The following is a 27,289-nucleotide window of genomic DNA, read 5'->3' on the forward strand; positions in this document are numbered from 1 at the left end:
CAGTGCAGCTTCACACACACGAAAACTGCGGAAAGCGCACAGTACAATATAGCCACGTTATGTTCATACATACGCGATATAGAATCAATATACAATAACACAAAGTGAACTTCACCAATGCGAGGAAGGAATGAACCAAGGGAACGTACGGGGAATTTCATGCGTCAGGCGCCGGCCGGGAAAAGCTGTCACGCCAGCCGGCTTCCGGGGATTGAGAGGGTCCGCATCGGCAGACGGGTGACGGCAGACGTCGGTCTTGTGGATCGGGGTGGGGGGTGGAAAGGGCGAAGGAGCACATCATCCCCGACATCCACCTCTCGATTTCAGACACTTCCGATATGTCAAGAAAGCTACAGCGGATGGAGATCTGCGCCGACTGCAGTGCGCCAGGTAGGGAATCCGAACACACGGAAAACGGTTGCCCGGTTCATAACGTCAGGAGAGCGGCACGTCGGGACCAAACGGGCCGAGGTTGGGCGCTGGGTCTGCGGATGGCCAGAGCAGGAAAACGTCCAGTGCTGCGATGCGTCGTTTGGGCCTAGCATGTTGAGCGAAAATAGGCGTGAATGTACGCGAGATATCGTTAGCTCACCATTGTTGCACCTTAGAAGATAGACTTGTGTGTTTATTTGGCAAGGTCGTATTGCGCTGTGGAAGGTTTTACATCGCTTTTGAGCAGAAGAGGTATTTTTTTGTGAGCCTTTACTCTAGCATAGCTGAGCTAGGAAATTGGCGAATTTCACTGTTTGTGCTACCCTTTTTTTAAAAAAATAAATAAATTAAATAAATAAATAAATAATACCATGTGTGCACGTTGAATAAATGTAAAAGTTTTTATTCCACCTTGTTATGAATTTATTTAGTATCTTGACTACTTGCCTGTCGTGTTTTGAAGTCGTTTTATGGCCATAGTTGCCAATTTAGCTAACGCACAAGCCAAGCTCGCCAGCAAACTTTGGCTAAATGACAAGTTTTTCCCAAGATGTAACAGTTTATGCCTCAACTGTCAATTACTTGTAGCAGTATTTATTAAAAAAAAAAAAAAAAATCAATCACGTAATTATCATCACTCAATAAAAAATATTTTTATGTTTGATTTACATCACATTGAACGTCTTTCTTTAAACGATCAAGTGGTGAATGCTTTATTTTCCACAATTTTTGCATTGTTACAATACAACAATCAACTTGAAGTAATGCGTGTAACTCCTGTACGCCAATGACAATATTTACATTCTTTGCCCTTGCCCGATATGTCTGAGGGGGGGGGGGGGTTAAAAAAAACAAAACAGCTGCTACATTAATTTGCATTTCAATGTCTTTAATGAATCATGACTGCTCAATGCTCAATGCTCACGTTTATTTCGGACTCGGGCTCATAATTGTTGGTGCTTGTGTGTGTTGCCTGCACTCATTCATGTGTACATGCATTACAGCAGCTGCTCTTTTCCTGCTGATGTCGCTGATGCGGTGCATGTGTATTCAAAGCTGTCAAAATAGCTTTCTGGCCGTACTGCTCAGTGCATTCTGGCTACACCTTGCAATTACCCCCACCCCTCCCAATACTTACCTCAGCATCTTGCTGCACTCCATCTCAAAAAACTAAGCAGCACTTTTGAAAATCTGTTAAATGAATGAAATAGTGACAAAATTATATGTCATGCTCATTTACAAAACCTTAGTGTGAAATATGTTTCTCTTGCTAAAACACTCGTTCCTTTTAAAGAGTATTCCTTTTCAGCTTGTGTGTCCCGCTCTTAGAAGGACGTGCACACAAAAACTGTTTTTGTTTGGCAAAATACTGAGCGAGCCAGTGATGACAGGCCACTAGCCAGCTTTGTTGCATTTCTGCACAAGATAACTAACTGATGGAGACTGTCAGTCAATGCACAGGCGGATTTACTGTTACACCATGACAATGTGCAAAGTTTTTATCAAACTTGTACATTTCTATTGAGTGCAGATGCAGTCACAGTAGAAACTGTTGGATTGGTAGTGCGTTTCTTGTCATTGTTTATAATGTTAGATGTCTCCCGTTTGTGATATTGCTGCCCTGTGTTTGCCCCTAGTTAAAATTCAGTAGTTCAGGAATAAACATGACTAGATAACAACCAAATAATGGAGCATGTCATCAAGTACTTTATGACATAAACAGTGCCACTTCAAACTAAGTAATAAAGATTTAATTACAGTAAATATTTCAATGGAAATCCCTTTTAGGCCATGAATATAAAACAACCAAATGATTAACAGTATTTTTCTTGTGCCATGTCACGACGTGTTATGCTGCTGTGCAGACCAGTTTATTGTGGACTCTTTGTCACTTGAAAATCTTATAACTAAGGATATTGGCCTGTAAATATAAAACATTCAAATGAAAAAAGAATGTTGATAACTGACTAGACTGACTTGATAACATATTCTTATGCCGCCCTGTAAACTAGTTCATTTTGTGCTGTTTGTAACCTCGAAATCGCATAGATTGTGAGTCTTGGGATTATCGTAAACCTGTGTACTGTGGAACCTCAAGTTGTACGCAGTGCTTTCTGTGACAGTGGTCAATTGCTGATGGGAAAAACTTCCCTTGCAGTTAGTTATTTTAGGCAACAATGCACCGAAACAATTATTACGCTACGTTATGCTAGGCAGAAGTATTTGGACACTGCACTGGGGTCCTTATTTCACTACTACTTCCAGTGGTAAGTAGCTTCTCTTCTTACATTCTTCTTCTTCGCTTACCAACATCAGAAAAAAGTATTGCAATAAGCCAAAGGAAAAAGCAAAACACACAGACACAGTCACAATAACACCGTTAATCCTTTGATACTTTGGTAACTGAAATAGGGTCAAGTGAGGTAAGATGGCAGCTCGCAGTCATGCATTAAGACAGTTTCGAAGTTCAAATGTTGTATGACATTTTAAGACCCTCCCCCAAAATACTGTATTTGGTCAAAATCATAATTTACAGTCTTCAAGGTGCTTTAGAATCAGAAGTGCCACTGTATATTTGACAGTCTGAATATACTGTATATAATTGCACTGTGCTGTATGTATTTGTCCATAAATTGTTGGAGCAAACGAGATGACATTGATATGAATTGTGTAACTAGGGGTTTTTAAATTAATGATTTATGACCCATTTCACGACCCATTATGTCATGACACGCACAGTCAACATTTTGCTTCCAATATTTTATATTTTGTAGTATGCCAAGGTTGTGAGAGACAAATAAATAATAGCTTTAGCCTGAGTTTTTGTTATTGTTTTTTAATCATTAAGTACAGTGCATAGGTTTTTAGTACTACTGTTCCAAACTATGCTATAGCTCTTTTAAACCCATTTTTGCTACTGTTGCTACAGGCACTAAGAGAATTTCATCAAATGATGGACTATTTTAGTCTCACTAATACACGGCACCCAGGCGTTTTTATCCCAGCTTGCACGTGACATATGATCGTGGATGTGTGTTTGTGCATGCTGGCATGTTTAGACATTACATGCTTTGTGTTCACACGGGAAGGCTAGTGAGAGCATAACATGACCTAGACTGAATGACTGCTCTGCCACATCTCTAGTTTTGCATTTTACTTCATTCTTACCATGTCATTTTCCCTGCTCTGATTTGATATGTGATGGGTAGGTTAACTTGGGGGGGGGAACTGAATAAATGATATCACAATTAAACATTATAGTGTTGTGTTACTTACACTGTATTGTGGGGGGTGGGAATTAGATTGTGTCCATCTTTATTTACTAAGTGTGCACTTCCTTCATCTTCACATCAGTACATCTTCCACCTGTACTACGTGGGAGAAAATACTATTTTCAAGCATTATCTTCCTTGTTATGGCGACTCGTTGTGTAGCGGAACGACTCAGGTGAAGGTTTCGTGTTTGAGGCTGGGACCCTGCGACCATGTCGAAGTGTTCTTGAGCATGATACTAAACCCGCTGTTGCTCCTGATGCTGCATCATCAGTAGGTTAATGAGGAGACTGTGTCAAAGCGCTTTGAGTTCCTCGAAGGTCCAGAACTGTTATAAGCCCAGTTACCATACAGTTCCTGAAGTCTGGACACTTTGGCAAAACTACATATTTTCAAACATTTTACTGAATTGGAATACTATATTAACAAATAACGTCTTCAATATGATTTCATGGATAGAAAACATTTTGTACAGTACATTATTCAGTGGAACTCAACAAAATTTGTTTTGGCATGCTGTTCATCCATTTGTTAAAATTTAGATTATATTTTTTTAATTGAAATTGATAGGCATGATCTGTTCCTGTTCACTTTCTTAAACGCGTAACAACAGTCCAGGCAATTAACTTTCTCAATTTGAACTTCCTTAAGTGTTATATTTTATATAAGTGTAAAAAGATGTTTCTGTGGTTGCACAGAAAATTTTTTTACATTACACACTTTCTCTCTGAGCTTTTGTGAGTTTCATAGAAATAAGTAGCATAGAATTGTGTCTACCTTTCGGGGTTTATTTTCCCTCGAATTGTGGTCCCATTCTGAAGGGTGGGACTCAAGGGTGTTCGAACTTTAGAGGTTTCCACTTGAATTCACTTGAGTTTAACATCTGAACAGGGTAGCAGTCCATGTCTTCATGGGCAGAGATGACACGAAAGTGTCCTGTTTTGGGGAAGTAAAGGTCAGATCAGATCCACAAGTTCTGTAGATGGCCTGGGATCGGTTGGCGACCAGTTTAGGGTGTACCCCGCCTTTCTCTCACAGTCAGCATGGATAGGGCTCTAGCTAACCTGCTACCCTTGTGAGAATAAGCAGTACAAAAAGTGGATGGATCTATCGGCTCTAGATGGCTGCTTGTAAAGAAGAACTTACCACTTGTTAAACCATTTTTACGTTGTTGAACGATTTCATTGTCACATAAAACGTGTACAAATCCCATATAACTATGCATATGTTGTTGTTTTACAGACCCGGGCTGGACCAGTATCAACAGAGGGGTACTGATCTGCGATGAATGCTGTTCAGTCCACCGCAGTTTAGGCCGCCATATCTCCATAGTAAAGCACCTGAGGCACAGCGGATGGCCACCTGCACTCATGCAGGTAGGACTGGAAATAATGTACCTACTACCAAAGTTGGCCGGTATCACCTGTTATTGGCTGGGGAAAAAAAAAAGTAGATACTATGTGATCTGTAACACTGAGATAATGGCCATTATGGAGACAGGTCTCTGTGTTGACGCTAGTACTGCAAGTGGAATCCTGCAAGCCTTTAGAAAGAACAGTCGGAAACATACTGATGACAGCTTTGTATAGGAAATTTCTTGGAAAATTCTTCAACTTTGCAACAGCAGTAATAAAAGTTAACTGTTTGTTGTGTTCGCTAGCCTGGCCTCGAGCTAACGAGCTAGCCTGCGGGTTAATGAGCTAGTGAGCTAAGGAGCTAAACAGCTCGCTCCACATCGGCGAAGTCCTTTAAAACGTCAATGGCTCCCTACGAAGTTGTTGTGTGTGTTAGTTCACAATTAACACAAACACGGGAACGTTAACTGTTTATTAAGCATAACCTCAGAGGCACACGTTATTCAGCCTGTAGCTGACTACAGCGAATGTCAACGTATAGTTGATTGACAGGTGAAGGGCTCGTCTTCAGCGTACCCAACCACACAGTAGCCGGTTGTACTTTTTTTGTTATTGCGATTGAAATCATTTTGATTAAAGATCTCTGGTCAACTGTTTACATGTGACATGATCTATTCCGATCGGGTGTATACATGATGTGCACTACATTTAATTGGAAAAGCCGTGAGACATGCGCACGTCGTCGTGAACATCACGCCATTTATCAGGATGGAGGTCCGTCGTCTATTCCGCACAGTAGTTGGGATTGTTTTTATACGTTTATTTAAAAAAAAGAAAAAGAAAACACGCTTGATAAAACAACTTAGAAGTAGTTCAAAACAAGATCTCGGGCGTTATTTTTCATGCTTTCAGAGGCATTTAAAAACAATATCATTTATTATGATAGTTTTTGGGAAAATATATCATCTTAGAGAAATTTATATCGTGACAGGCCTACTGTTAGGTAAAGTGACGGCTCAAAATTATCCATCGGTGTAAATAGTTGTCTGTCTTAGGGCTGCACAATTAATTGACTTTTAATCGTGATCGTGATTTTGGCTGCCACGAATAAATGAGCCTGATCCTCTGGAATTATTTATTTATGTATTTATTGCTTTTAAAATACAGACACTGCTGCATATGACAAGTGCTTCCTTTGTAGAAGTGCCCGCAATATGTACAGCCAGGGGGCGAGCATATGGTTAAGGCTTCATTAAGGGCCGTCACCACTTCGTGGCCAACTTCAAAGTAAAAGCACGTTGTCGGAGAGGGGGCGTGTCACGGTCAGACACTATTAACAATCGTTGTAGCAGCTTCCTTGACTTCAACTTTTCAGCTTGACTTAAACTTTTCATTGAAAAAACGCCGGGAGTAAATAGAGAACTGAACTTGTGAATTTCCTATCAAGTATGTCAGTCTGTTACGTGACTGATGCTGTATTTTCATCAATGAGGTCACAGATAACATACATTTTTTTTGCATCGCAGTTGCTCCCAACATGGAGGTATTGCTATGGTGGGTCGGTTCGCTTCCGTCATTAAGCTCTGTAGCGGTCAAGGCGGAAACAGCGCTGATTCACTGCCCTGCTTTTGTATTTGTTCAGATGGTTCAAACTTTGGCCGGCAATGGGGCCAACTCCATATGGGAACACAGTCTTCTGGATCCCGCTCAGGTACAGAGCGGCCGAAGGAAACCCAACCCACAGGACAAAGTCCAGTAAGCGTACTCACTCACTACCTAAAGTACTATTGTAATGTAATCTCACAAGACATTCATTCAATACTTTTCATTTACCACAGAGTCAAAATTACAAGATGACACAATTTCCTTTACTTGGACTGACTTTGTGTTTTTAGTTTATCGTTGGTAAATACCTTTGAAGTTTATATTATTCTACAATACCTCCCTGTACAGTCCCACAAAGTCTGAGTTCATCAGAGCCAAATACCAGATGCTGGCCTTTGTGCACAAGCTACCCTGTCGCGACGATGATGGCGTAACTACCAAGGACCTCAGCAAGGTGAGTGCACAACTGAGGATCCTTGAGTCATCATCCTAGCATAATCATAAAAATTGGACTCAGCCGTACTGTAGAATTACATATGTAAGCATGGAGGATGTTGAATTAACAGATGTCAGTGGGAGATCCCGCACCTAAAAAATGTCTGCATAGACACTTCTGCACACATGCAGACTGGCTTATTAAAAGCCCCGTAGTACAACGCAAATTGAATGACGAAGCAGAATGCAATAATGACCTGCGTTGCAGCGGAGCTTCACTGGGCCAATAAGACGGATGTGCCTGTTTCTAGAGCTCAGCCTCATGTTTAATCTCTCCCTCCTGTGTCTTTTTTTTTGTGTCTCCCCCTGGATTCCTCTGACTTTCATTGTTTTCCTATCAGCAACTTCACTCAAGTGTGCGAACAGGAAGTTTAGAGACGTGTCTTCGGCTGCTGTCCCTCGGCGCTCAGGCCAACTTCTTCCACCCAGTATGCAAATGACACACGGGACTTGCTAAACCCACTCCGCTCTACTTTAGACTTGCCTCGACACTCTTCTGTCTCCCTGACCTCCCCAGGAGAAGGGCACTACTCCTCTCCATGTGGCAGCCAAGGCGGGGCAGATTTTACAAGCGGAACTACTAGTGGTATACGGCGCCGACCCCGGAGCGCCTGACATCAATGGACGCACACCCATGGATTACGCCAGGTAAAGCCCAGTAGAACAAAAAAAAAATAACACCCAGTCTGCTTGTGTATCCAATATCACTGTGCAATGTATTCCAGAAGTAATTTAGTCCCATTGCGTGTTTTAGGCAGGCGGGCCACATAGAGTTAGCGGAGCGACTGGTTGAATGTCAATATGAGTTGACGGACAGGTTGGCCTTCTACCTGTGTGGCCGACGCCCAGGTAAGCCATTGCGTGAACTGCCAGTTGCTTCAGAAAAGTGACGAGTAGTTGTACAATTTTATTGTGTTTTACCCTTCAGATCACAAGAATGGTCATTATATCATCCCTCAAATGGCAGACAGGTATGGACCATAGACTTTGCTTTGTACGCGGTCCCTAGTAATGCATGACAAATATTATTAAGTGGTGATAGGATTAATGCAATTTGATACATCTTAGTACTGTGACCAGAGGGTGCCATCACAATATATTTGAACACACCTTTAAACACTGATAAAATGCTTCACCCATTCCAGGTAAAATTTAGATACTTGGTGTTTTAGATTTTAGATCAACAGGAGGGTTGAGTTAATGGCTCAAAATTGTCACATAAATAAATCAACAATTCTCAGTGCTGCTAAAGGATGCTGAATAATTTGCAGCTAAATATAAATGTAAAATATACAGCTCAAGAATATTGCAAAATCATTTTGTTACCAAAAAGACCTTTACTGTTGGACCTGCATCTCACTTCACTCGATCTGGTGACTGGTACCCGTGGATAAGAACATGTTAAGCTGGTTCTCTACCCTTCTTTCTGTCTCTTTCTTCCCTTTTGCTCACTCTTTTTCTGTTCTCTCCATTTTGCTTCGCTTGGTGGAGCCAGAGCTCGTCCTAAGTGCCCGACACAGAGGTATCTTTACTTTCTTGTTCCACTTTTCCCCCCCAAAAAATTCTCTCTTCATTTTAAACACTGTTTCTGCAACCCTCTCTGTTGTGCGTTTCCCTGTTGTACAAAGAGCACTTACAGATGGAAGAAAATGTTTAAGATTTAATGTCTTACCACCAGCAAAAGAAGTAGTAGATTAACACTGGTTAATTCATAAAGTAGCAACAGCTAGGCAACTTTTGGCTGCCCAGCTGTAGCCTTCACCACCTCGGTTTCATCTTCCCTCAGAGAGGGTAAAACCATCCAAATCCAAACGTGCTTGCTATGTCTGTCTCCCCACTTATCCATCTCACCATGTTGTCCACCATGTTCAACACTCTCCTTCCCACTGTCTCCTCCGCTGTGTATTAGCGGTTCATTTTCCTATTGTGTTTTTTGTTTTTTTGGTTTTTTTCAGTCTGGACCTCTCAGAACTGGCCAAGGCGGCAAAGAAGAAGCTGCAAGCGGTAATTTATTTATTTATTTATTTTTAATTATTTTTTTTTTTGCGGCTACCGTAGTTCAAAGCGATGTTCAGTCATCAGTCATATTTATTAAAAAATAAATACAATTCACAAATTCTGCCAGAGTATGTAAACTTTTGAGTACAACTGTACATATATGATTGGAATTAAAGTGTAGTCTACACCTTTTTTTATAACCGCTAGGTGGCGGTGGCATAATAGAATGTAAGTGTACACCTTTCTCATAACCTCTGGGTGGCGGTGGCTTTTTCGAATGAAAGTATACAGATTTTTTAGAACCACTAAATGGTGGCATACATTTATAAAATGTTAAAGGTTTTTTTCCATTTGCCCCTATACCCATGTATAATGCGCACTATAGATTTTTGACAATTTTTTTGGGGGCGGGAGGAAATTCCGGTATGTCAAAGAATTAGGATTTTTGAGGGGCTCTCATGGGCCAGTTACAAAGAGTAGAACAGCATGGATGGATACTTTATTTATTTTGATATATATTGGACTTTAAATCATAACTGTAGGCCCTAGTTTAAAATTTTCTTCACTACCAAATGTTTCAACAATAAGTGCTTTTAACTCAATGTAATGTCAAAGAAAATAAACTGTCATATAGCTTCCAGACAGTTGGAACATAGGGTACTGTTCCAAGTATCCATCCATCCATTTTCTGAGCCGCTTATCCTCACTAGGGTCGCGGGCGTGCTGGAGCCTATCCCAGCTGTCATCAGTAGCCCGCACACCCTGAACTGGTTGCCAGCCAATCACAGGGCACATACAAACAGACAACCATTCGCACTCACATGCACACCTACGGGCAATTTAGAGTCTCCAATTTATGCATGTTTTTGGGATGTGGGAGAAAACCGGAGTGCCCGGAGAAAACCCACGCAGGCACGGGGAGAACATGCAAACTCCACACAGTCGGGGCCGGGGATTGAACCCGGGTCTGTTCCAAGTATTTTCAACAAAATATTCTCTATAACAGTTAAACAGTAGTGTTTTAAACGCTTGGTACTGTAAGTTCAATAAATGAAATAGACATGCGGCGTTGAGAAATGTTTCATCAAAATCCGAAGGACTCCCAACGTGTGGGACACCTGGTGCTATGTTGGTGACTCCTTTAATAATGAAATTGGCCACTTAATATAAAGTAATAGAAGTCAGTCTAACCACAAATAAAATCAAAGTCTTTCTAATGCTCAGTCTCCATTGTCTAATGACATTGTCTTACAGTATGTGTGATGATTTTGCTTGTGCAATGCCAGACGCGAGTGCAACATTTCACACGCACAGACCATGGACAATTAAACAAACAAACAAAAAAACATAAATTAAAATTAAACATAATGCATCTTGAAATGAAAGGGTTGAAATTCACACTCTCACACACACACACACACACCGTGGATCTAGGAAAATATATGTATAAAAATATCTGCGTTAAACGAAAAATACAAAAATGTCAATACTTTGCAAATATTGATGACTCTTTCTGGTTCTTGCTTAAGTTGTTATTTAATTTGAATGTGTTAAATGTATATGTTTATGTATATGTGCATATATATTTGTATGCTTGCCTGACAGCTTAATAATCGTCTGTTTGAGGAGCTTGCAATGGATGTCTACGATGAAGTGGATCGCAGAGAAAATGATGCGGGTGAGCCACGTCGCTCTTTGAGGAAGAAATAAAGTAACTCTCATCTGTTGACCTTTTTACCAAGTAGATGTTTGAATTTGAATGGTCTTCAAGATTGTTAACAGGAATTGATTCAAGAAAAGAAACACACACACACACACACAGAGGGGGAAAAAAATGTTCATAGACACTGAAAATCAGAAACTGAGTTTGTAGCGAAGGAAACATGTTTCGGAGTGAGGGAGGAGAGACGGAGAAGGAGGAGGAGAGACGGTGGGTAATTGCCTCACAAATTCATAAGTTTCTCCTCCACGTCCTTCTTTCCCCCTCTCTCGCTTGAGTCAAATTTGCTTCTTTACTGTTGCATCGGAGGTAAGTGGCAAGGACACACAACCACAGACACACACGGGGAGTTCTCAGAACACAATTGTGCATGTTGCCAAATCTGTTTTTGCAGTACATAGCTGTGCGGGAGGATTTTGGCTGCGTACGATACATCCAAGAGCTTGTTACTAAACCACACACATTTATTTTTGGTCCTCATCCTTGTGTCTCCAGTGTGGCTTACTACACAGAACCACAGTACTCTGGTTACGGAACGAAGTGCTGTGCCCTTCTTACCAGTCAATCCTGAGTACTCTGCCACGCGAAACCAGGTAAACCAACACATATGCACATTTTTACTGAATGCATGAGAAAAAAAATAAAACAGATGAAAAAGATAATTGTAGTCTGGGAGTGTGTCGTTTCTTTTTTAAGAAACAGATGTGATAAAGGGTGGCTTTCTCCCCGTCTTGTGCGCACACTCTGTAAAGAACAAATCTTTCATGTCTTCTCACGTAGCATATCTTGATCTGTGTCACTTGTAAGTGTAAACATGAACCTTTTCAAACAGAAAGTTAAAAAGAAACCCATCAGCACATCTGTGCTATGTTTACACGTTCATCCCGGCATGAGATGTTCACCGCTTTCATAATACGACACTACTCTAGCATAATCGTTCTAGTTTAACTTGAGAGTAAACGTTTTCATTTTATTTTAAATTCATGTCTTTGCTCATATTTGTTTGTGTGTCTGCTCTCAAATGATTGTGTGGGTTCCAAATGTTCAGGATGACTGTATTTTTCCACAGCACATGGTCGTTGACCACAGTAGTATCACTGGCAGTGAACCACAAGCTTTTAGCTGGATTTTTATGTTGTAAGATTAATGAGAGCCGATACATTTGAACTGACTTTTAGTTCAGAGTGACAAATTTTTTTTTTGAAAATGCTTACGTTGTATGTTCCATTTTCTCTCTTTCTTCCGCAGGGCCGTCAGAAACTTGCACGTTTCAATGCTCGAGAGTTTGCCACGCTCATCATTGACATCCTGAGTGATGCCAAAAGGAGACAGCAGGGGAAAGGTCTCAGCAGTCCAACTGGTGAGGAAGTGATGGGAGGGTTGCACAGCCAAAGATTAGATTAGATTAGATTAGAGAGTTTTTAATATAACATTTTAGAATTATGACGTTAAAGCAATGACAGAACAGATCTTAATTCTATATAGTACAATATACATCTAATTTAACAACGCATAAAGTTGCTTTTACGAAACCAGAAATGTAATAAATTAGTTTTGTCAATGAAGAATACAGCTGGGTTTAGTGTAACAATAACATAAAACAAATCTTTATTTTATTATTATTTATTTAATTTTTTTTGTCTGTCATTTCTGTCAAAAAGAATAAATCAAGTTATCATGACAACTAAGGATACTTGCTCCACATTTATTAACTGGTTGGGGAGGAGTCATGCAGATGTAGATAAAATGAGTACTACCAAATAGATAAATGATGTTAATTAATATATACAGTATGCCATTGAGTTATTACAGGCCAATGTCACATAAAATGTATCTACTTTTTGTACACTTCATAGCATAGAAAGGATTATATTTCTTGACTAATATTGGGATATTGGGAGCATAATGTAATTTATATAGTGATCTAGTACATATCACTGTTGGTACATATCAATGTTTTTTTGTTTGTTTGTTTATTTTTTCAGGAAGCTATGCTATTGGTCAGTCCGTACGTGGTGTTTCTATTATAAATTTTTTTAACAAATTACTGAACAATCTAAAGTGTTGAACATGGCTTACTGTCTTTGACATTGCAATGTTGATGGCTCAACAAACATGCCATTTTAAAAATTATTATTTAGTATTTTTTTTTGCCACCCTTCATCAGAGCTGTCACTGCTACCTGTCGTGAGTGGACTCGGTCGGGTCAGGGAACTTATTTTGAAGGTTGCCCGACCCGATCAAATGTTTTTAGACCATCCGACACACCAGGAAGCAGTGACAGCTCTGACAAAGGCTGGAGTCACAGCCGAAACTGTCAACAAGGTAAGAGATTTTCTCTTCACCAGAGAAAAAAATAAAATAAAATAAAAAAATTAAAAAAAACTGATGTTTTCCCTCACAGATCCATTGGACCTGGGATTTGATGATGACCAGCATGACTATGATAGTGTAGCCTCTGATGAAGACACAGACAGCGAGCTGACCACCCAAAATAACAACAACACACAACGCAACAATCGTGCGAAGGTACCCCACTGGAACACAATTCCCACTTAAAATATCAAGAATAAGCCAATAGGCTGATTCATGGATTCTTCTGTGACTGCATGTCCCAGCATGCTACACACGGTGTGGCCTCGCTGAGCGCTGCCACATTGCTACTGAGTGACATCACCAGCCACATTTGGGGTCCTGTCAGAGAGGCATTGTTTATACACACAGAGAGAGAGAGGAAGGGGGAAAAACTGACTGAGTGGTACAGTGCAGTAATGCAGTAGGAATGAAAAATCGTTTTAGAGCAGCAGATTCATTTCAAAATCTTTATTTATTTATTTTTAAATGTCTCCACTTTGAATGTGCACATTCATTAGTATACTGTATGCAACATTTCATGTAAGGATGATGCTAAATGATACTGTATTCAGTAAATGGAGTTGACTTTAGTTAGGCGCTAAGTTCATTTGTTTGAACTCATACCGACTATTCATGAACGGGTTTTTGAAAGATATTCGTTTTGGTCCACTTTTAGGGAGTGCTGTGGAACCGAGTTAAGCATGTTCTAAGGTCACAGGAAGCGGGGGTGGATCTTTCATGGGGAGCAAGAACCAAAGCTCTTCTGTGTGTTGGGTCAGCTGCAGCTCTGCCCTTCAGGCAGCTGTACAGCTCTTCCTTTTTGCACATTGAGAAGCTCTTTTTTTTTAGCCGTCAAGACCCTGCAAAGTAAATGCAGAGATTTGTCTCTAAATTCATTATATATTTGAAGGTGATTGCTGGAAACGTGGGAAAAGACTTACAGTGCCGTGAAAAAGTATTTGCCGCCGCCTCAAATCCTTTTTTGTTTTGTTTTTATTTTTGTTTTGTTTTTGGGGCATAGTTTAATGTTGAATGTTTAAGGTTGAAGGTCATAAATTTTTTTTTAAAAAGTCCAGCTTGACAGCCAGCATCTGGGCCCAGGACTTTCGGCTGGTGTGACTGCTGTTTAGTGCCTCGTTGTCTACTATAAGTGCATGCAATTAATGCAGAGACTGGCAAAGACTGAGGAGGGGGGGAAAAATTTATTTCTAAGTTGACAGCCAAGCGCCTAGACAGAGGCCTCAGGCTGGCGTGGCCGCTTTAGAACGCCTCGTTGTCGTGATGTGGAAAAGCCCCACGACGACCAAGCCACCAGAGGCTTTAGGCAGATTTTTCATGGCACAAACATGTCGGGATGTGTAGCAAAAAAAGATGCTAAACGAAGTACCATTTTTTCCAGGTCGTAGCCGTGGTATTTGATTGACACTTTAATCTGGACACGCCCACAGCGTTTGAGAGCAGAGAGGGCGATTTTTCATGATTTTGAATGGTCATTTTATTTACTTGATCCTTTTTTTTTTTTTTTTTTTTTTTTAAACATCATCCACAATTTGGCAGGGTTGTTGACAACACTCTTATCTGTGCCGTGTCAAATTTAGGAGACTTATCATATTTAATTTCACATTACAGGGACTTTAAGCTCCCAAGTTACCCGTGTTTGGGTTAGGGTTAGGGCCCCAAAAATCGCATACATTAAATATGCACTTATTTGAAATGAAGCATGTATTATACGAGTGAGATACAGTAAACACTAAAGAAATGTGCTGATCCACATTAGCTTTGTAGCTTAATGACCATGCCTCTCTTTCTTTCTGTCCTTCCACCTCCTGTCAAATCAGAGTATGGACTCGTCTGATTTGTCGGATGGGCCCATCACTCTGCAGGAGTACCTGGAGGTCAAGAAAGCCCTGGCCTCCTCGGAAGCCAAGGTGCAGCAGCTGATGAAGGTCAACAACAACCTCAGTGACGAACTCAGGCGGCTTCAGAACGAGGTAGGATTTAGAAAGAGACCGTGAATGTAAAGTATATTTCGGAACGTAAGGAATACAGTCAAGGAAATTGAATATTTCATTAGTGTGGCTTGTGACTGTGTTAATGTAAAAGATAAGTCCTCATAAAAGAAGTGATTGAAATGATAATGATCAATTCTGACTGGACGGTAGGCTAAAGTTGTGACAATTTGTTCCATATGCAATTTCCTGCATAATGTCAACAGGTGAGTTATTGTGTGTAATGTCGGAGCTTAAGCAACTGTCCTAAGGCACTTTTCGTGCTATTCCACATTTTACTTACTAGAAGTCACATAGTCATGTTTGCTTCGCTTGGTTTCTTTTAGTTATGTTTTTAATTTGCTTATTTTATTATCTGTGGGGTGGCACGGTGGCCGACTGGTTAGAGCGTCAGCCTCACAGTTCTGAGGACCTGGGTTCAATCCCCGGCCCCCCCCCTGTGTGGAGTTTGCATGTTCTCCCCGTGCCTGCGTGGGTTTTCTCCGAGCACTCCGTTTTCCTCCCACATCCCAAAAACATGCATTAATTGGAGACTCTAAATTGCCCGTAGGCATGACTGTGAGTGCGAATGGTTGTTTGTTTCTATGTGCCCTGCGATTGGCTGGCAACCAGTTCAGGGTGTACCCCGCCTCCTGCCCGATGACAGCTGGGATAGGCTCCAGCACGCCCGCGACCCTAGTGAGGAGAAGTGGCTCAGAAAATGGATGGATGGATGATCTGTGGCTACATATTCATTGTATTCATCTGTGTTTGCTTGACTAACATATTGAACAAATAAAAAGGCAGTCGCTGACTGTAATTTGTTCACAATTGTCCAGTAGGGCTGAACGATTTAGAAAGTAATTCTTTTATATATCAAGCTTGCGATTTAATGTGCAATAATGTTTTTCAAGGTCCTCTTCTCATGTATTTTTCAACAAACACAAGCAATGAATTAATCTGTATTATAATAAACAATATCATACTTATTTTACATAATTTGTTTGGACTTATATGTTAATATGAATATGAATTCCCATGGCTTCTCGTGTATAATACACTCTCGAGTATAATACACACCACCAAAATCAGGAATTTCCTTCCACCTATTTATATATATATATTTTTTTTAAAATGTGCTGGTATCCATGCTGAAAAAACGTATTCTCCATATTTTATTAGGTTTTTCAAATAAATGTACTGCGCCGTGTGCACGCGCTGACTTTTGCATCGCTTCCTCACCATGCGTTACGGTAACACGCCAGCAACGAGCTGCTTGGGCCAACTTCAAAATAAAAGCCGGACAAATAATACATAGAGATCAATGCTTTGGATTTAAAATAATGAAACAAAATACTCTCTCCGTTATATGACAACGAGTCCACCACTGAGAGAAAGAACACTGTGCCAGGATTGCATCCAGGAAGGTTCTGTGGTTGCATTGTATAATAAAGCTAGTTTTAAACCTCCATATATTCCTGCCATTGACCATAGTAAATGCACACACAATGTTAAAAAAAATGGGAATATATTTGTGGATCTGAAAAACACGTGTAAATTGCGGATATACTTGTAGAAATAATTTTTGAGACAAATATCTCCCCATAGACATTGATATTTAATAGTCATTCGTGCACACTCCCAGCTAATGTCACTGACCTTGAGAAATTAATTTTTTGGGAGATCTCCATCCCTCCCCAACTCCTAGTCCCTGTCACATCATTTAACTTGTCAGTGTAACGTGTCATTACCGCACATCCGTCCCACCCCACTACTAATATCAGTTACTACTTTGCATCCCTCTACTGTGCCTGTGCTTACGGTTGTTTGTCTTGACGATTCAGTTGACGCCCCCCCCCCTTCCCTTCAACCTCCCCATTTACCTCCTCCTATCCTCTGGTCCCTCCCTCCTGTTATGTAGATCTCACGGATGCAGACAGAGAACAGCGCGCTGCGGGGCGGCCAGCATGCTGGGGGGCCAGTGGGCCACGGGGTCGGAGGCCCAGGTGGAGGAGGAGGAACCGTCTGGCTGGGTGGGCGAGTAGTAATTGGTGGGGGTCTGACCGTATTGGGGAAAGGAGTCGATCCCTCGGGGCTCACGGTGCCCTCCTCAGCCACCTCTCAGTCCCACCCCCATCGGCGAGACCGCCAGGCCTTCTCCATGTATGAGCCCGGTGCTGCCCCCAAACCCACGGCCCACGGTCCCCCAGCCCTGGACTCCCTGGCAGCCCGCCTGCAGCCCCTCAACACACCCAGCGTAAGTTAGAACTCTCCCTTCCTTCTGGAGGCCCTAATTGGCTCTCCTTGGCCTGATTGATGGGTGGTAGTCTCACCATTTCTCTTTGAATCATTCTCTTTCTGCACTTCCGCTCCTCATCAGTCTCTCTCAGAGATGCACCACTGTGCAATTCCCATTCAGCTACTGAACCGTTGCACTGAAGTGCCGACATCATTAGACCCTGTAATGTACTCTACCTTTTAGTCAAATGATGGGGAAATTGCAATAAGTGCTATCTGAATGAGAAAGATGGACAGAAGAGGAAATGTTGTCTCTGTTTTTTCTGGTGCCTAGTAACACCAGTGATGCTCTTTCCTTCTCAGAATCAGAATCATCTTAATTTTGCCAAGTATGTCCAAAAAGCCCACAAGGAATTTGTCTCCGGTAGTTGGAGCCGCTCTAGTACCACAACAATTAATTGACAGAGAACACTTTTGAGGCATAAAGACATTGAGGAAAAACAGTCGGTGAGCAATGAAGGGTTGCTAGTCATCTGGTAATGCTGGTACAAATTTTTTTTTTTTTTTTTTTGACAATTGTTCAAAAACATGCAGTCCTCTCTCCTGCACACATTTGCATTCACATTTTCAGCTCTTTTCTCCTCCTGAGCGTTTTTAATTCACAGCTGCTTACCATTACAATGTCCAAAACACACTAATATGGATTGATTTTCCACAACATTATGATGACTCTCACGTGCATACTATTTCAGATATTCTGCCTTTACAAACATAGTCATGCTCAGTTTTGATGGTAACAATATGTTGGTTTTTATGATTGTAGTTTGCAGTGGTATAGAACTGTACTGCATCATACTCAGTGTAGTTCCTAAAATGACAGACAAACCATGAACTAAGACCTCTATTTCTGACGCACGTGATGATTCGCTGATGTGTCAAATGGCCGCAGTTTAGCGCAAACTACTGGCGAGGAGGACTAGTCAGATTTTTATGCCTTAAGTATCGTGGTTGGTATCAGCAGCTGTCGCGTGAACCCGATACCTTGAAATAAGACCGGTATCGATACTTGCCCATCCCTAGTTTCCGCAATTAGTTACATGGGCGAATAAAACAACAAATTAACAAACAGCTCTACAACGTTCTACACCAATTTAAACTACAACCCCTGATTCCAAAACATTGTTTAATTAGACCTTTTTTGATTGGGAAAATGTAACATCATCTTTTTAGAGGCAGAATATTTGACACGGCTGTGTTAACGTATACATTGTTTTAGGTTGTGGTAGTCACGTGGTGGTCGGTCCGCGTATGTGCTGTACACAAGCAGCCATTTTATAGACCGGTTCCGTCAGATCATCCCGCATCAATCAATGCTCACCCTGTCGTCATATGTCTTCGCAAACGACTTACCTTGTTTGTCTTTCTGTCTGCCTCCTCACCTGTCTATCTCACGCTCACTGCCGTGCAGCCGTGCATCCTCTGGATGTAAGCATTCTGTCTGTCATTGTTTGGTTTGCCATTCATCGTCACACTGTGCTTGACCTCCGCTTACTATGTATGCGCTGTACCACTGGGGAACATCAGTGTCGTGTCGTCGTCAGTTTTTAGACCGTCTGTGTCGTACTGTAAATAACTTTGCACCTTTTAGTGTTGTTGATAGTGTTGGCTAGTTAGAAGAGTTAACCTTAGAGGGCCTATTGTGTTGTTTACAGCAAGCAAACCGGCTCTTGCTGACACTTCATCTTTTTTCTGCTTTCTTCACACCCCCTCCATCAATATCAATTTCCTTCCGTTTCTACTAATCTTCTACCCATTATTTTGTCCATTGCTGTCATTCCATCCCTCTCTTCCTATATCCATCCCTATGCTCCCCTCTGTCCACAGGTAAGGAAGGGTAGTACGGGTGGTTTAACTTCATACGGAGGCCAACATCTGTCTGGATCTTCAGAGATGGGCCGATACATGGTGAGTTCTTACAGTTTGCGTATGATGATAACAAGCTGCGGGAACATGGGTGAAGAAGGACGACGGGAATAACGAATTAATTTCCATTTCACTTTTATCGTAATACGTCACCAGTGTTGTCTGACCTGCATGCATTTCCTCAGATAATGAATTGGTGTGCTTTGAAATTTCAAGCTTATTTTAACACACAAAACTAATGATCTATAGGTAAAAGTTTAAACCTTCCCCCCGTTCACAGGAAATAGGGACTGAACCCTGCCACGAATTGTTAGAAAATGCATTTAATTGAATCCCCCGAAAAAGTTGAGAATTACCTATATGAACTCATTCACTGCTGCGGACGTTTAAATTTGTTCACTGGAATTCTTTGTATTTATTGTATGTAATTGGAATAATGAAAGCACCAGTAGGTGGCAGTGTTGCATCATTTTGGCAGAGATAAAGGTTAGATGGTGAATCTCGACTTGTCACGTCCATTATGACAGCGAAATGCCAAAATGTAGAAAATATGACAAGTTTAGGCACCAGACACTTGAACAGAGTATATATATGTAGGGTATTTACAGAAAATGTCTCATGATAAGTAGTTGAAAGTGTGTGACACACTCTTGAGAAAAGATGACCCATGAATGGCAAATGCCATGAAAAAGCAAAAAAAAGCACTGGTGTTCACCTCCAGTCGTGGGGTGAGTCAGCGTCATTTCAAAGATCTGATAACATTAGCCTTAAAAGGAAATGGCTTGCAGATCATTTTATTTAAAAAACAAAAAGCAACAGAAGTCAGCTTATACTGTACATGCACATAATAAATTCTACTACTGACTGACTAAAGTGCTCCTCCGCAACGTACAAAGATGCTAGTCTTTCAGTCGAGATGTATCACTTCAACATACCATGAGACTGATTACCGCTTTCCTATTAGCCAGGACTTTGCCTTCATGTTGTGGCCTATTCGAGCATTATTGGAAGAGCACAAAAATGGGAATCTTATCTTGGGTTTTCACGAAACAAAAACTCATGAATGATGTAGGTTAATTTGTGAAAAGCGAACCGTGAATAGGCGTAGGTTCACTGTAGTTGTTTTTCTATCCTTCCCCAGAAAGCTAATATAGATTTCCGTCATTCAAAATCTTTATCCTATAATGCAGGGGTGTCAAACTCATTTTTATCGCGGGCCACATCGCAGTTATGATTTCCCTCAGAGGGCTGTTATGACTGTGAACCCATATAAATGAATTATCACCTCATACAATTACATATACACAACAAATTGATGCATAACTAGTAGCCTTTAGAAACATGTTTTTCCAACTTATATTAAAAACATGTTACAAGGGGGATTGGCAAGAAAAAAATGCTTGCAATTTGTAAACGTTATTACAAGTGAAGACAATTTGCAATTTTAATATTTTCGCAGGAAAACATTAAGTCGACGGACATGATTTGCTTTCGAGGGCCACATAAAATGATGCGGCAGGCCGGATCTGGCCCCCGGGCCACCAGTTTGGCACCAGTGTTATAATGTATCCGAAATGTGAAAAATTGGAATATATATACTAACCCTTATTCAATTGCATTTATTTGTCAGGAAAGCAACCACAGTGGCGATTACCAAGCAATTCTTACCTTGTTCAGTAATTTGATACATTTAGTTTACATGTTGGAATATTGTGAATGTTCAAAGAAGCTCCATCTGCAAAAAGAGCTTGTTTGCAGTATTGATCCTCATTGACTCTGAATGAGTGATGAGAGCTCAAGGTTTAATGAGGTGAATTATCATGACACGGGTTTGTGTCCCTCCCCAGATTCCCAAATCGGACAAGCATGGTAGTGGTACCGACAGCGACTACGACAACACGCAAACGTACGACCCCTCGATAAGGTCAGACTCACTGCATGTCACAGAAAATATGCACGGGTACGCCAACAATCGTGCATGTTAGGTACATTGAAGACTCCAAATTGCACACTGAGGACAAGCAGTATGGAAAAGTAGACGGATGCTGATGAGCGTGTATTTTCAGCGTGGGCCGCAGCAGCGAGGAGGAGGGAGGCGGCGTTGAGATGGGCGATCCAGACCCGACCTTGCCGTGCACGGAGGACGTCATACTTAAGACTGAGCAGGTGACCAAGAACATCCAGGAGCTTCTCAGGGCAGCTCAGGAGTTCAAACATGACAGGTGAGAAGCCAACACCCCACAACTTGCACTACGATGCGTATAATTTGGTATATATATGACAAAATAAAGCCTCGTACTTTCAACACGTTTATTCGTATACATTTGTTTTGTAATTGAGTCAGTGCTCTATTTGAAATATAAAATGCATATTAGAAACAAAGAACTGCACCCTATGCTGGGTCATGATGACCTGTTACCATTGCGGCATTTTTTTATTTTATTTTTTTAAACCAGATATTCAGCTACAGTCTGGTGGCATTTTTATAGTTTTTAACATTCCGCACAAGCTGACAATAGTCAAAATAGATATGTGGTCGAAGTGCCAGAGACCTGTTGTTCTAATTGTATTGTGACATTTAAACCTAATCATTCTCCTCAGCTTTGTACCGTGTTCTGAGAAGATCCACTCTGCTGTCACCGAAATGGCCTCGCTGTTTCCCAAAGTAAGTTTCCCGACACTCTCCTCGTTTCTGTGTTTCTTCTTTGCCTGCTGTCTTTGCAGTGGGAATAACAGAGTAACGCACTATGCGGTGTTAACACCGTGTTTTACCAATGATTACAGCGAGTTGTTGTTTTTTTGAAAGGTGATATGTTAGTTGCACATGTAAATGAAAACACTGATTCATAATATTGTTTAGTTTGCACTCATTGTTTGTTAATTATGAAATTTTAGATTGCTCGTCTGATTTTCAACGATATAATAATCAATAAATGTGCGTACTAGTACTTATTTGCACTCAAACAATTGGAAAAATCCGGAATGGTCATTATTTACAGTTTATGAGGTCATGAATATACTCGTCTGGCCCAGATGAAATTGAACTGTAGTAACTGAACTAAAAATGAGTTTGACATCCCTGCTTCTACTCAATGAAAAGCTTTGGTTGCCTTCATGTCTGTTTTTAGCGCCCGGCCCTGGATGCAGTCCACTGTTCGCTCCGCCTGTTGGCCTCCAGCGCCTCGCGCTTACAGGTGGAGTGCCGCAAGGCGGCGCCTTCGGAGCCCGGCGCTCCCTCGGTGGACTACCAGCTCCTCACTCAGCAGGTCATCCAGTGCGCCTACGACATAGCCAAGGCTGCCAAGCAGTTGGTCACCATCACCACTCGTGAGAAGAAGCAGTAGTACGCGGCAAGCTGCTGAGAGAAGCGGGGAGGAGGAGGACTGGGCAAAGAAGAACGGGAAGAAGAAGTCCAAGGTGATCCTGTCATTAGGTGGCGGGGGGAGGAGTGAGCAAGGGAGCAGCGGGGGAAGAAAAGTTTGGACAATGCATGGAAAGGAATCCCATGGAAACATTAACGATTAAATGAGCACAGAGAGGGAACGGGTGGAGGAACGCAATGGAAACTACAAGTTGCAGAATCCGACGTGTAAGATAAAAGGCTGGAAGTGGGATGCAAACAAGGAAGCATCATGGTGCTGATCGTGCAGTGAAACGCATCCTGACACGCTACCACTTTATTTATTCTCCCACCCCCGTCGTCGTCATCCCCCCTTCAGCCCGATCACCTGAACCAACATCAACTGTGACGGCCAGTCTTTCGCTCGCCTGTGCCACGCTCCTCTCCTTCTCTGGTTTGCTCCTGCAAGGGCCTTCCAGCGTTGTCTTGTGGAGCTCCTTCACAGCATGTTCTGGCATGTTTCTTTCTTCGGATCCCTTTGAACGGGCAGATTTGGGATGGGTGTACATCTCTAAGACTTACAAAAATGCTTACACTGGAATAATTGTGATGTATTGTTTTGTTTTTTGTATTGATATTTTTACTGACGCGTTTTGTTATGTTTGTCGTCGTCTCACTTATGATTCTCATTTAGTGGCGCAGGGAGACATTGTTCAACTTCTTACTGGGATTTAGCTTAGTAAACAACCTGTCCTGAGCAGTTCTCGAGCACTCTTTTGGAGTTTTTGACAATTGCTCCTTGAAAGACACACTCAACGGCCGAGGGGTTTATCAGGTGCCAAAGTGTTTGGATTGAACGGTCAGACCAAAAACCCCTTGGTCTTGTCTTATGACAGGACATGGATCACAATGTTTTAATGAAACCTCAATTGTTAATGTTTGATTTTGTTTTTTTTTTCCTCAACATTTTTTTTTATTTTAATTTCTCTTACAATTTGCCTCATTTTACTGCTCCAGTGGAATCATCTCACAATTAGCCATTGTCGATTGTTGCATTTCCGATATCCAGAACACTATTACGAGATCTTTTTTTGCTTCATATATCGCTGGCGTTGAGCGGAAGCCTCCCATAATCCAAATTTTGTCACAGATTTATACTATTGGTCGGTCCACATCTAGGTCTGTTATTTTTACAAATGAATGACCAATCTAAAGTCTTGAAAATGCCTGCAAATGTTAATGGCTCAACAAACAGTGGTCAGTTCATTTGTAATTGATTTAGCTTTCTAATTATTTTAGCTGCCTGCTGAGCACAGTGAAGCCCCGTCTTTAAATTATTCCTAATTCTGCGTTGATGTGGTCTGCTGATTCGGCCCGCCAAAATACAATCTGTGAACAGAGACAGCATTGTAAACACAGAAAGCTGGCCTCGCACAGGTGACAGAGGTGGTTGAACCGTGGCCAGAGTGCCAGCCTGCTAGTTTGTTTGTCCCCCCCCATTTGACCTTGCCAAGTCCCATCCAGCACTTGAGATGGACCACTTTCAGCACTTCAAATTGTTTAAATTGGTAGTTTTGTTTTTCTCACGTCTATCTGTCGCATGCCTCCGCCGGTGAGGGCTGATTGTTTGCCATGCCCTAAAAAGACTTGCAATGTATCATTGCTTGATATTGAATGCCTTTGCACAAGATCATCTCCCGTTTTGACTGGCTGCAATGTTGTTCTGACTGCTGCAACAACAGAAATACTTCCATCGACAAAGCTTCTCCCATCAATTGAGTTTTAGACTAGAGCCATATCTATAAATATGAACATATATATTTTCATGCTACTATATTTTATATTAAGCAACATGTTTGGGTTGTATCTGTGAGATATTTATGTTCATTCGTTGGCCCAAGTGGGCTTCAGGCTGTGAGAGTTATTCACCAAGCATCGGGTTCAGTTTGGGCTAGTTGAGTGTGCTGCCGCGGTGGCAGGAAAGCGATGGATCTCGCAGGTGGCTTGTGCTTTTGCACTATTTGTCCCAAATCCCAACGGGAGGAAGTCACATCTACATCGTGTCATGCCCTCTGCTCAAGGTCATAGTTCAAGTGCGGTAGGCGCTGGCATATGTGCAGTGTGGTGGAATAGGAAAAGGTGTGAAGCATACTGGGCTCAGCACTACAAGTCATCTCAATTTTTATTTTTATTTTTATTTTGGGGGGGGGGGGGGCAAAAACTGCACATGGCACCTCTCAGCCCCTTGCTTCGTGGACACCAAGTCTGAATGTTTCTGTCCCATCATGCCCAGCACACTTTTATTTCTCCATCTGCACCCACTTATAAGAATCTAAACACCCTCCCAATAGTCATCGGCTGGACCAAGCAAGCCTTCCGTCAAGCCAGCGATTTATTTGAGCCGACCCCGATCCTTAACCACTGGCCGTGCGTTGTTGTATTGTGTTGCGTTGCTGTCCTTGTGCATCACCTCACGGGCCTACATTTTGGGAGAAGGGTGACTGGAGCCTTGTCTTTTAACAGAAAACACTAAAAAAATTGTATAAACGTAGAGACTGAGAACAATGACTTAAAAAGGTCAGTCGTAATGGAAACTCATAAGCTGTACATTTGTAATAAAATAATAAAACAAGTTAATTGTCAACTGTTTGGCTGGTTTCTTTTCAAATATTGTGCAACCGTCTCAGCTGTCAGCATAGAAATACAACCCATTACTATTTACAAATAGAAAACAGGAAATGGGCACATGATCAAATTTGTCGGCATTTATTTTTACTGCAAATAACCAGTCAAAATGTATTTCGCCTAATTATACAAATTACTAATATGTTCAGTAATTTAAAAAAATCACACATATTTCAAGCCAAAAACATTTAGTGGTTTCAAAAAATTTATCTGGGGAGATTATCTCAGATTTAACATTCACAAATACTCAATGGGGAAATGCATACAATAATTGTAGCTGAGTGAGTTTTTTCTTTTTGGATGCATACTTCCCATGTTACTCCACATTTCACGAAGTTTCAGGACATTTTTTCTGAATTTATACTTCTGTTCAGTCAAGTTATATGCATAATCATTTCCCATTGTCTGTACTTAATGCACACGAGCAGCATTACTTAAAACGAAAGTTAAAAATATAACCGGTTCTATGAATCCCAAATGACCGCCAGAAGGCAGTGCTGAAACCACTGAATGGCTTATCATGAGGAATCCCAGATACGAACCTTACTGAGAAGTTTCTGAAGACACAAAAACAGGCTCTGTAAATGGGGAACTGGTAACATTGACATTGTAGAATCTGGAAAATGTGCCAGGCAGCTGCACATACAGTATATCCTCCAGATGTCCCAACAATCCCGGTAGTGTGGCACCCCCACACAGCAGCTGATAAAAAGGGCATCCGCGATCCAGTGAGTCAAACACTGCTTGGAGAGAGCAGAGCCCCCGTTATAGCTCCCATGACAAATAAAAAGCTGTGCAGACAAATGAACGCCAGCAGTAACTTCAACATAAAATCTCATACTTTTGGATTGCATTCTCAAACTTTGCACACGCTAAGGGGATAATATTCAGTGCTTTCGGCAATGCCCTCTGCCGGTCACAAGGAATGAAATAAAACGCGCAAACTAGACTTTCATAAGTAAAAATACAAAACCAGTATGACTCAGCAAAAATGTCTGTTTGTAAAAGAAATAATACTTACATAATTGCTGCACAAATGTATTCAAAGCCAATGCAATTTAAAAACCTTAAAAAATTCAGACTGCTGTAGTTGTGCTGTTTAAAAAAAAAAAAAAGATACCCCAATTAGTTTTTCTTTACTGTGGAATTTACAAGCTGTCCCTTTTGGTAATGAGGCTGTGCCCCGATCTGCCTGTGCACACCACAGTTACACTTCTAAAAAGGTTCAAATGTACAAGGTGATTCCTTCATTTGTCTACATGTATTCATCCGAACTTGAGGAGCTGGGCAGGAGGGCACACTCTTGTCTTCGGCCTCTCTTCCGCCGCCTCTTTGCAATTTGCAGCCTTCTGTGGATAACGTCTAGAAGACAAAATCACGATGAGTACTAGTAGCATGCAGACGTCAACTCGTGTGGAGTTTTGCCTCACTAGTATACCAATGTTGTTCTACCAGTGTGTAGAAATGTCATACAGTAGTGGAAGACAGTGGTGCAGTTATTCTCAAAGTGTGGTGCACAGGCTTCCTTGAGCGGTATGCGAAAGAATCACTGAACTAAGTACAAATAAAATAAAATCCATTTAACAGATGAATTACAGTCAAACTTATTAGAATGAATGAAAATATCAGCCTATGCCAGGAAATTGAAGAGGGACACATATTATTGTCAAGGCCTGACAAAATATTAAATACACTTTTTGAGGGGAAAACAAACTTTGCCTTGATTTTGATGAACACCTGGGCCTGCTACACTACTGTATTTTAATGTTAGTCATTAACGTGTTACTTGATGCTTTCAGCATCTTTTATGTGGTACTTGGGTTAAAATGTTTGAGAACCACTGCAGTCGTAGAAAAAAAAATATTACTAGTAAGACAGTCACA

The 27,289-nt window shown here is 41.3% G+C and overlaps 2 protein-coding genes across 5 annotated transcripts in view; one reads left to right on the top strand and one right to left on the bottom strand.

Annotated features, from left to right (window-relative positions):
- On the top strand, positions 1–25,359 carry git1 (G protein-coupled receptor kinase interacting ArfGAP 1). Of its 3 annotated transcripts, XM_061681090.1 has the most exons (21): positions 1–390; positions 4,947–5,080; positions 6,702–6,814; positions 7,013–7,118; positions 7,501–7,587; positions 7,677–7,807; positions 7,914–8,008; positions 8,088–8,130; positions 8,655–8,681; positions 9,115–9,163; positions 10,763–10,835; positions 11,373–11,470; positions 12,126–12,237; positions 13,282–13,406; positions 15,071–15,223; positions 17,142–17,477; positions 19,343–19,423; positions 21,229–21,305; positions 21,448–21,603; positions 21,983–22,046; positions 22,510–25,359. In XM_061681090.1, the coding sequence occupies exons 1-21, from the start codon at positions 339–341 to the stop codon at positions 22,723–22,725; spliced, it is 2,328 nt and encodes a 775-aa protein (XP_061537074.1). In that variant the 5' UTR covers positions 1–338; the 3' UTR covers positions 22,726–25,359. The 3 variants fall into 3 exon arrangements, with proteins under 3 accessions (XP_061537074.1, XP_061537076.1, XP_061537075.1); XM_061681092.1 differs by lacking the exon at positions 17,142–17,477; XM_061681091.1 differs by lacking the exon at positions 8,655–8,681.
- The window catches only part of tp53i13 (tumor protein p53 inducible protein 13), a 7,462-nt gene continuing 5,099 nt past the window's right edge, over positions 24,927–27,289 (bottom strand). For both annotated transcript variants that reach the window (XM_061681094.1, XM_061681093.1), the window contains one exon: positions 24,927–26,768. In XM_061681094.1, coding sequence (XP_061537078.1) covers positions 26,662–26,768 — 107 coding nt within the window. In that variant the 3' untranslated portion in view covers positions 24,927–26,661. The remainder of the gene's footprint in view (positions 26,769–27,289) is intronic.

The sequence above is a fragment of the Phycodurus eques genome, chromosome 7, assembly GCF_024500275.1.
Source record: "Phycodurus eques isolate BA_2022a chromosome 7, UOR_Pequ_1.1, whole genome shotgun sequence".
In the NCBI taxonomy this organism is placed as follows: Eukaryota; Metazoa; Chordata; class Actinopteri; order Syngnathiformes; family Syngnathidae; genus Phycodurus; species Phycodurus eques.